The sequence below is a fragment of the Pollachius pollachius genome, assembly GCF_949987615.1.
Source record: "Pollachius pollachius genome assembly, chromosome: 12".
In the NCBI taxonomy this organism is placed as follows: Eukaryota; Metazoa; Chordata; class Actinopteri; order Gadiformes; family Gadidae; genus Pollachius; species Pollachius pollachius.
The window spans coordinates 7649109-7660648 of NC_136945.1; the positions used below are offsets into that span (position 1 = coordinate 7649109).

Consider the following 11540-nt stretch of genomic DNA (forward strand, 5'->3'; position numbering starts at 1 on the left):
TTAAGATACAAACAAGCAAAGAGAAGAAGGTAGCCGAAAGTAACACACAACAGAAACAGGTTATAGGCTGTGTTCACGCACACATACGCACATGGTGTCCAATGGACAGTATACAGGCAGTGGGGATTCAGGCTGCAGGGCCAGAGCAGCTGACTTTTGGATAAGCTGTGTTCCCATTACCTTGTTATACCCACCATTAGTTAGCCTAGTACAACACAGTGCATGGAGAAAGTGCAATGTATCCTAAAGCAAACATTATTATTAAGATGTTCATATCAACATCATTTTTAGATACACACGCATGTGTGGACACATTGAAAGCCAAGGGGACGTAAAATAAGGGAGCACACTGTATTTCAAATATTTAACAAAACTAACAGTAATAATAATATAATATAACTTTACAGTTAGATTAGGTTTTCCTGAGAGAGAGAGAGAGAGAGAGAGAGAGAGAGAGAGAGAGAGAGAGAGAGAGAGAGAGAGAGAGAGAGAGAGAGAGAGAGAGAGAGAGAGAGAGAGAGAGAGAGAGGGGGGACTTTAAGCCTTGTTTCTTTTCTCAACTTGATTTGTTGTCTCTTACCCCTCTGCTAGACTAAGCAAGAAAGCGTCTTGTTGCAGGGGGTTTAGAAGGGCTTTAATATTTCAATGTTTACACAAGGCCAAAGGAAACCAAAAGCTCTGTCCATATCTATCTATATCAATGGGGTGGTCATTTGGCCAGCAAGAATAGAATAGGTTGCAATGTGCTCTCCTTTTATGGCCATCCGTCCCCCAAGAACTGGGATTTCTCTTTGAGTGAATAGCAGGCGCGTGCCGTCTATACGGGCAGATGGGGCAGCAAACTACTTGCAAAAGCATGCTCCCAAAAAAATGTTCCTCAGTAAATCATTGATCCAAGTCTATTTTTAATAATGTGATTGTCACATTAACTGTCAATAGTTTCTGTAGGCTTTCCGACTATTTTTGGTCTGTTGACATACAATTGATGATGATGGTGGCGATTCTAGTTGAGTTTAACGCGTCATGCAATGTTGGGGCGGGGCAGCTCAGCGACCGCGCTCTTCTTATCGCATAACCCTGCCGGCTGCAATATAATTGTAATCCGCCCGAAAAGACGCCTATATGGTCGTAAAGTAGTCTGCTCCATGGTCATTTTCTAGAGCTGTTGTTGTTTTAACTCAAATTATTCCGCCAGTATCTTTCGTCATTTCTATATCAGATGCAGATATGGTTAGTGGTGTTGCACCTGTGATTAACAGTTTTGAGGTCTGACTCAGTTTTGAGTCAGACCGGGCAAGTTGTTTGATGTAAAAGTTTAGAGTTGTTTAAAGTTGTTTAATGTAGCTCAAAATATACATATTAAAAAAACATATCAATTGTGGGTGTGGTCATACGCCAGTAGTTTCTGCCCCATGGAAATTTAGGGTCACCGCACGCTACTGCTGAATAGTGCTAGTCCTACAGTGCAATTTCCTGAAAACTATCAAATTGGTTACTAACCAATTTGACCAACCAACTAACCCCCCCTCATACTTTGCAACGATGAGCACAGCGTGTGAACACAGTGAGCTTATTCTGAGGAAAGGAGAGAGGAGGCTTTGGAAGCAGAAATCTCCTGGTTGACTGCACTTCTGAAGGTTATTTGATTCTGTTTGCGGTGACCGCCGATCACCACCCCTGTCAAAGCATTCAAAAAAATAAGGCAAATCCCTAGCGGTTGCATATTGCAGGGGGAAAGCTGCACACGTGTCAAATGTGTTAACATTAACACTTCACGATTGGTCACACATACATCTGAACATTTTTGAGGATTGTGTCCTGAACATATCCGACATGTTGCTCTTGTTGCTCCCTACGCGGCACTGATGCGCCAGAGACGCGGTCGGTGAAGCAGCTCAAAAAGCAATGCGACGCTACGCTTTCATTGTCTGTGTAGCTCCAGGGTTCGTGCACTGCTTGTGACATGCACCAAGAGCCGCTCTCTAACTCTCCTCCACCTGCTGACGCTCTTCCGGCCCCCAGCTTGGAGAAGGAAGTGACGTCTGAAATTGTTTGCGCCAGAAGGGATGTCACGATCAGGGTAAAACAGCATGCCTAATGGTGCCACACAACCGCCGCAATTCCTTCATCCAGTGGTGTCCGGCCCACGAGCATAGACTGGAACACATCCCGTTGGGCCACTGCGCTGGTGGGCCTGTGGGCCGTCATCAAATCTGCAACGTTTTTACCGGCCCTCTCTGTATGCCATGTGTCATTCGAGGAGCGCTTGAGATTGTGCTGCCCCAAAATCGTGACTGTCGTATGTATAAATCTGGATATGGCCTTCCTCCCTCAGCATCCTTATAGACGACATTTTGAAGTTTGAAGATAAATTTATTTCCTTTCTTTTTTCGCGTTATTTTCTGCCACAGAGAGGAAGTGTGAGATACACAATGGAACTCTTAAACTCCAATCATGGGTCGTTCACGGCTGAGGTCTAGTTTATCACGGATACACCCGTCCTGGGCTTTAAAGCACCACGTGCCGTCGTCATGTAGCAGTAAGCGTAAGAACGTCAAGCAGAACTTCTGAGACAGCTGCTGCCTACTATAAGATGTCCCCACTTGCTGAATAAAAGCAACTCACACGCATGCACGCACACACACACACACACACACGCAGTGAGTCACGGCCGCTCTTATTTGGTATGCAATCGCTACATTTATATACAGAACACGTCGTGTTTGTGTGTGTGTGTGTGCGATTCCTTCTCCGTCACGACAGCGTGATGTGATGGCATGGACCATGACCACCCCAACAGTCCACGTTCTGTTGAGCCCACACGCCTTGGGCCTCCGCGTCTGCCTGGCTCTCGTTCCCCGGTGTCGGTGTGAGAACGCCATTGCTCGATTGCCCATGGGAAAAAATGCAAAAGAATTACGTGTGAGTGTGTGTATTTATGACTCACCTATAGTTGAGTGTGTGTGCATGTGAGTTTGTTTGACTGTGTGTCTGTGTGTGTTTGTGTCTTTGCGCCTAAGGGTGCTTTTTTGTGTGTGTGTCACCCATGGAAATATTTTGGGTTCGGTCGTAGCAAACAGTTATGGTTCGCTTTTGACTGTTTGTGTGGTCCAAAGTATATAAAACATGAATCCTGAAATAGGACTGTGTGTGTGTGTGTGTGTGTGTGTTGTAAGTCCTACAGATGTGTCTTTCCCTGTGACTGTGCTCTTTGTGCCTCAGATGTATCCTACATAATGTTGTGTTTGCTCGACAGAGAGCAGGATGAAGCCTCCAGCTTGAGATCAATATCTTTAAACTTGTATTTCATGTGTGGCAAATGAAATGAAATGCGCTCTCTGGCTTTGACTCCACCTTTGCTTTGAACCTCGTCAACCCTAATTTGTAATAGCAAAAAAGAAAAGGGTTTTACTCGTCTTTTATGTGAAAAAAAACCAAGTAAATAATATAATGATCTATATAATATAATAATGTCAGTACAGCAGTGGTTCCCATCCTTATAGGGACCTTGACCCCATTTCTAGATGTGAACAATTTTGAAAAGTGATCTTATTGCTCTTCTACACACTAAATGATTAGTAGTAGTCTGCTCGTGATTAAATATTATGAGGTAGTCCATTTGTATGTACTATGAGATCTGTACAAAATAATAGAAAAATGGTTTGCTAAAATGGATCATCAAATTCCGTCAGTGTATGTAAGCAATCTCCTGCGACTCCATATGCTTATCCGCAGACCCCAAGTGGTGCTGACCCCAAGGTTGGGAACCACTGGATTACATGCAAGCTAAAAAACAATATTTATCTAATCCATGTGGTCAAATATGTTCAGATGAATCTAGCTTGTGGCACAGCTATCAGTAGGGCATGTCTCATCTCTCTACATTCCTCACAAAGCCTTTCCTTCGAAAGGCTTTCATTATGTTTGTCTCCTATTATATTCATGACCCCCTTGTTCTCGCTCTTTTTGGCACCATTTTGTCATTATACCCCAACATATTCTGACACGGATGTTATTCATAGCATCCTTGTGAGATAAGCAGCGCCGTGGATAATTGCTGCCATTTTATATTCCGTTCCAAGAGACAAAACCTTCCATTTGTGTCATAAAATGGTGTCATTATTGTTAAGGTCGATCCCAAGGGCACCGTGACATATTTCACAGTCCCTCCATCTTTTCAATCAGAGCACCATAATCATCCACTTTTTTAGCTGTCTGCCGGCTGATTATTCATAATTTCACCCTGGCCACAACCAGCCTCCTTCCCTCTCTTGCATTGTTCGCTGTCTTTGTTTGTGTCTTCAGTTGAGCCTGGACCTCGTCTCTGTTGCTCTCTGTGTGTACTGCTGGGAGAAGAGGCTGGCTGACTGCACGTCCCCCACATTGAATTTTAGCAGAAAAATCACACATCAATACTTTATTGTTGTTTGGCATCATCGCGGTAGCCCACGGTTTCCATGGCGACTTGTTTGAGATGTGGTGTTGCTCAGCTCTGTGAAGGAGGAGGTGGGAGGAAAGATGTTGAATTGGAAATCTGGTGACAGTCTGGTGCATGTGCACACAGGCAGACAGACAAACAGACAGGCAGGCAAACAGGCAGGCAAACAGACGAACAGGCAGACAGAGAAATAAACAGAGCATGCACGCATACAGAATTTTGTATGAAAGTTGAAGTGTCCAATACCTATGAGGCTCTACAAGCATGAAGATTTCAAGTCATAATGTGTTTATGACACGTGTTGACTTTACATAACGTAGTTCCATGTATGGTTCAATATAATTGGGCTATTGAGAGTAATGCAATTCAGAGTGCACACTGTTGAGTGAAATACCATAAATACATTGGATTTGAGTGTGTGCTTTCTGCTGTTAATCATCCATTTTCTACCAAGGACATTTGAAGGTCACCACTATGGATTTCGCTTATTTGCTATTTTCTCTTCAGTGCACGACAAACATGCAAACACACGCACACACACACACACACACACACACACACACACACACACACACACATACACACACACACACACACACACAAACGCACGGACACATATTCCTCAAGTCTTGGGTCTTGGGTCTTTCCATTTAAACGAGTTGGATGCATAGCGTTTCCATGGTGATCTATTTTTAGCGACGTTGCCAAAAAGGGCCAACTGTTAGAGTAAGCCATCCTGTTTCCACTGACTGACTGAGTAGTCTTTTCCCCCTCCATGCAGGATGAATGCAACATGCTTTTAAAATGCCCGCTCCTTTCTCTTTCACCACGTCTGCATATTAACTGTCTCTCCGCCACTTGTCACCACCCACTTTGATTCCTCCTCATATTACAAGCCGAGAATATTAGCCTAGGCTTATAGAGGAATTATAGAGGAGAAATGGGAAAAGAGAGGAGGGGTAAGGAGGGACGATATTGAGGAGTAAAGAGGAGGAAAGTCTCATCAGAGACTTTTTTTTCTCTCCACATGTTTCCGTCACAGCTAGCTACAAACATTTAAACTACTGGATCAGTGTCCTTCATGTCCTCTAGCACAGCACCAGAGCAAACAATACAAACCTTTACTGGTCAGTCTACCTTTACTGGTCAGTCTACCTTTACTGGTAGACTGACAGATTTCGGTACAAATGACCAACTGTCACTAATTGACTAAATGCTGTTACAGTAAACCGCTGCACTAATCCCTTCACTGCTGCTGCTATTAGGCTATTAAACACAAACAGAAGTAATTTTGAACCCTTAAACTTGGTTATTTATATGAACCATAACCAGAGTTTTATTTGATTTACTACTGCTCGTTGTCTCCTTGTACTGACCTATGCACGTTGATCTGTGGCTTCTGACAAATGTCTTGCCTGTGAGTTTCTGAAATATTTTACATTGTGTGTATAGGGTAAGCTACATCCAATAGGCCTTCTTGGGAGAAATACAAATCTGAATCTGAATTTGAAAAGGTAAACCCTACACTCCAATCAATCAGCCTTTCTATAAAATTGCAAAAATAAATAAATAATTGCTTAACAATACAATGAATATAAAGAAAAATGGATTAAGAGACTGCTGAGCTAAATAGGTATGGTATTAAGAGTCTGATGTCACATACAATATGCATATAATATTCATCAGACTATGAAGTATTCTCTACTTATTAAATTATTATTCCTTTGGTCGACCTGTTTTGGTATAACATGACTTATACAGCCAAATGGCGCCAACTCCAACATAGAAAAAGCCTTCTGCTTGGAATACTAAGAGGTCATGACTCATCTCTGGACTCAGCTGACCAGTGAGCTCTCCCCTGTCTCCTTAGGGATCTCCCCAGGAGTAACAGTATGTTGGGGAGGGAGCCCAATATTTTAGTCACCGGAGCCCAATATATTAGTCACCAGCAAGCAGTCGTCAATGTTAGTGATGGTAGCCTTTGTTACTTTGGTCCCAGCTCTCTGGAGGTCATTCACTAGGTCCCCCCGTGTGGTTCTGGGATTTTTGTTCACCGTTCTTGTGATCATTTTGACCCCACAGGGTGAGATCTTGCGTGGAGCCCCAGATCGAGGGAGATTATCAGTGGTCTTGTATGTATTCCATTTCCTTATAATTGCTCCCACAGTTGATTTCTTCACACCAAGCTGCTTACTTATTGCAGATTCAGACTTCCCAGCCTGGTGCAGGCCTACAATTGTGTTTCTGGTGTCCTTTGACAGCTCTTGGCAATAGTGGAGTTTGGAGTGTGACTGTTTGAGGTTGTGGACAGGTGTCTTTTATACTGATAAGGAGTTCAAACAGGTGCCATTAATACAGGTAACAAGTGGAGGACAGAGGAGCCTCTTAAAGAAGAAGTTACAGGTCTGTGACAGCCAGAAATCTTGCTGGTTTGTAGGTGACCAAATACTTATTTTCCACCATAATTTGCAAATAAATTCTTAAAAAATCAGACAATGTGATTTTCTGGATTTTTTTTTTCATTTTGTCTCTCATAGCTGAGGTTTACCTATGATGAAAATGACAGGCCTCTCTCGTCTTTTTAAGTGGGAGAACTTGCACAATTGGTGGCTGACTAAATACTTTTTTGCCCCACTGTATATACTACCGCAGGAGCAGGGTAAAATGTACGCATTTAACCACTGAAGGGGGCTTGATTGCAAGGGACGCTCACACACAAACGCAGAGCCATTTAGAGAGGACTGGCTGTACGACTTTTTAACAAGGTTAAAATAAAGTGCCATCTCAAAGTTTAGCCTGTAATAAAAAACTGCTGAGGACGGCGATATTCAACTTTTAACGCCTCACCATTGGGGCCCCTGTGCAAGAAGAACACATTTGCATCCTATTACAAGCTAGCCTTGCCTCAAGACAGGGCCAAATAGAAATAGAGTGGAGGGGATTAGTGTATATGAATTCATTTATATTCCCCCCCCTTCCTCCCATCTCCTCTGTGGATTTCACAGAGATTAATGATCCATGAATCCAATGAATTGTTGTGAATGCAGGCAGTGAAGATGTGGCTGGGAGGTGATCGGTACTGGTGCAGCCTAGAGTTATGGTGCCTTGCTGCAGTTGTATATTCATTTCCTTGACAGAGATGTCAGCGAGAAGCCATCCAGACAGACACTGTAACCAATCGTAGCATTGAGCCATTTATTCTATCAACTGCATTTCACCTTATCAAGCTTGAATTCTGCAACACGCACACACACACACACACACACACACACACACACACACACACACACACACACACACACATTCAAACTAACTTATCGAAACATACATTTCTAAAAGTAGTGGACTCTTTTCTGATACCTGGCACCGCACTTTCTCAGTAGGTGACTCAAGCACTGGCGTGTGTTTAAGCCTGTGTGCGCACTGTGCTGCTCATCACTTTTTGGGGTTCCCCATTTGTTTATCCCAATGCCTTTCAACAAAACTCTTGGTACGCACAATGGCATGGTAACATGTGCACCCTGTGTGTGTGTGTGTGTGTGTGTGTGTGTGTGTGTGTGTGTGTGTGTGTGCGTGTGTGCGTGTGTGTGCATGCGAAGCAGTGGCCCGGGAAGATCAATGGAATAGCGTGCTAGATTCTCTCATGGAGACAATTAAGGAGAATGGCTAATGAGCATATTTATAGTGCCATCTATTTGCAACCAGGGCATTCTCCTACGTAGGACGCCAGGAACTGTTCTCCTTTTATACTCACCCTGGTTTAGTCTCACTGCTCCTGTCATTATCTCCCTCGTTTTGTGACGCTTTCTCTCTCTCTGTCTCTCTTTCTCTCAGACTCTTTCTTATTGTGTCCTGCTAATATCTGTGTGTGTGTGTGTGTGTGTGTATGTGTGTGTGTGTGTGTGTGTGTGTGTGTGTGTGTGTGTGTGTGTGTGCATGTATGTGCACGTGTGAACACAGCTCAATTTGCGGAAAGCATCCATTTATTGACTACTCATGTCCATCTCATTGAAAGGGGGACGTAAATCGAAGCTGTAAAAGTGTCCTAAACCACGCTGCTTTACTTTAACTCAATTGTACTAAAATACAGTGGTGTGAGACTTTAGTCGATAGCAGCCAGTGCACACTGTGGCGGTGGTCCTGGGCGTCGCCGCGGCTCATAAAGCCAGACGGTCAATGCTTTCAGCTCTTTCATCTGGATTTCAAAATAAATGTATTAGATAAAAAACTTTTTTTGTATTATTCAATAGTGTAACGTGGCACTGCGCCCCCCATTAGTGTATCGAGAGACTACTTCGGATCAATGGATAACCATCGACCCATGACGTGGACATGACGGATGACCTGACACACCCCTTACTTGAACCCTCTCTCTCTCTCTCTCTCTCTCTCTCTCCCCCCGTCTCGGTCCCAGGTCTGACCAGTTCCCAGGCCGACCTGGACAAGAGGAGAGAAGTGTACGGCGAGAACACGATACCTCCGAAGAAGCCAAAGACCTTCCTGGAGCTGGTCTGGGAGGCCCTGCAGGACGTCACCCTCATCATCCTGGAGGTGGCCGCTGTCGTCTCCCTGGGCCTGTCCTTCTACCGGCCGCCCGGAGACACCTCCGTAGACTGTGAGTCATGACGAACCCTTCAGAGCGTTCATCTACATTTACATTTAGGGTATTTTGTAGACGCTTTTATCCAAAGCGACGTACAACCATTCAGGGTTAGGCGTCTTTCTCAGGGACACCTCGACACTCTAGGAGGAGCCAGGGGTTGAGCTAGCAGCCTTCCAGTGACCAGTCAACCCGCTGTACCTCCTGAGCTACTGCCACCTCCGCGTTCACACTGTCAGAAATGCATGCTGCTCGCCTAAAAGGGTTTGGCCAGGTTTTTCTCCCCGAGACCCCGGGTTTGCTGTTGACATGGCCTATGTCGAGGTGTAATTCAGCCGTGATTTTGTTTCAACTCACCCCGTGTCTCGGTGTACGACGTTGTGAAATTGGGTAATTAGGCGATTAATGACATCCTTTCTATTCCGAAACAAGTGTTTAGCAGCTCCCATAGCTGTACCTTGTTCTACCTGCCACTGTCCATTCTCACGGATGGAAAGACCCTAAGAATTAGAACCGCAGAGAATTTGGAATGTTGGAATCTTTACGCCTTCGCCTCACTGGTTCCGATGGAATGGGTTAGTGAAAAAAAAGAGGCACTTTTTTTGGTCGATCTATGTACATTCATACAACCGGGAAATGAGCACTTCTATTTGAATCAGTAGGGATGCTTAGGCTGCGTTCCAATCAGTTTAAAAACACACCCACCTACACTTACCCTTGCAAATGATGTTGCTATGCACTCAGAATTAATAATCATCACACCGCCTTATGGCAGCCACCATCGTTGCTCAGAATTCCAACTGCCCACATCAGTCTCTATGTCTGTGAGCATGAGCAGTGGCCTGTATACACAGAATCAAAACTAGATCTGTTTATCTGCTGGCACTATTGGAGAATAACTAGCCAGGGTAGTTTGGATGTGCTTTCTTGTGTTGGACAAAAAGATAAAAAAGATACATTTATGGGATATACTAAACTCTCGTTTGGAATAGGAGGGATGTAAATTAATCGCCATACCCTCTCTGGTGGAACAATCATTGCTGGGTGATGGAAAACACATCTCTTAAAGTAGGAATGTCGCGACAGGCATCCAGTTCATAATATTCATAATACTGAATATTCTGAATATTTTGCCAGTGGGCCATAGGCTCAATCAACATTGTGTTACCTCATTCAATGATAGATGGTGACTGAACTGACAGTTATTTACATGGCAGTGTTTGAAGATGTTTGAGGTTGCAACATTAAAGCAATTGTGGTTTATTTTGCAGGGACATAACATTGGTGCATGTCTATGCAGCACAGCATGCCTTGAGCAAGGCAAGGGGTCAAGTACTCTTACTGCGGGGAGAGAGCGGTGTGTGTGTGTGTGTGTGTGTGTGTGTGTGTGTGTGTGTGTGTGTGTGTGTGTGTGTGTGTGTGTGTGTATGCTAGGTATGCGTGTTTGAGTTTGTGTGTTTCTTGTCTTTATATATGTATGCATGTGTGTGTGTGAGTGTGTGTGTTTGTGTACGTGTGTGTGGGTGTGTGTGTGTGTAGGGAAGGGCTTGTGTCTGTATGGTGTATTTGTGCATGAGTGTGTGCGTGTGCTTGCGTGTGTGAAATGTAATGCGCGTGCACGATGGCTGGGCGCTGGGCACTGTGGAGGTTAATGAAGGGTTGACTAAAGAAATAACCTTGAGCTACCATACATCAGCCCCGCGAGGCGTGAAACAGGAAATGAGGACGGTGGCCATAATGAGCTGCTGAGTCAGCCAGATCAATCAGGACTCGCGGCACTATCACAAAAATGGATTTCAATTACTCTGCCAAGGGGACCAATCATCCTCACGAGATATAATCTGTAGAGCTGTACATCTCACACAGAACAGGGGCGCCTGTATCCCACTTCAACCCAGTTCAGATCTTTAAAGAGCCAACAAGGTATACGTGTGTTTGTAAATGATCATAGTTTATCAATAGTTCATCCGATATACGGATGGCCATGTTTCTAATGCTGGTTGATCAATAGTTTGAGATATCTGCCATTAGGCACTGGAGGAACAGTCTAAACATTATATCCTCTATCTGATTCTTATGCTCAATAAATCACTAAACGCTTTGGATCCAGATTTTGCTCAACGATCAAGTGCTATTTAACCACATACATTGTCACTCAACGCTCCCTTGTTATTAAGCAGTCACTCAAGAGGCTCGTAGGTGTTTTTATGTTATCATTTCCTCAGCAAAGCCAACATGAAGTGGGCAGTAATGTTAAAAGAATCATTCGACGAAAGGTCTGTGTTGAAGATATGCCTGTATGCCAGTTTCTGCTCACACGGAATACATGTGAATTATTATATTCTGCATATTCACTCGAGTGGATCTGTGGGTAACAGTGACGGGTGAAAAGCGTGTGGGCAGGGTGTTATCTCGGCTCATTTACATGTATTCAAATATTAAATCCCTTAATTGCTTGGATATCAAACAAAGGATGTGCAAAAACGTGCACCCCAGGGCTTT

At 44.0% G+C, this 11540-nt stretch overlaps 1 protein-coding gene across 3 annotated transcripts in view; it reads left to right on the top strand.

The window, feature by feature from the left end:
- The window catches only part of atp2b2 (ATPase plasma membrane Ca2+ transporting 2), a gene marked incomplete at its 5' end in the record, with an annotated part of 59172 nt that overhangs the window by 10395 nt on the left and 37237 nt on the right, over window positions 1-11540 (top strand). For all 3 annotated transcript variants that reach the window (XM_079747391.1, XM_079747389.1, XM_079747390.1), the window contains one exon: window positions 8853-9053. In XM_079747391.1, the coding sequence (XP_079603517.1) occupies window positions 8853-9053 (201 nt within the window). The remainder of the gene's footprint in view (window positions 1-8852; window positions 9054-11540) is intronic.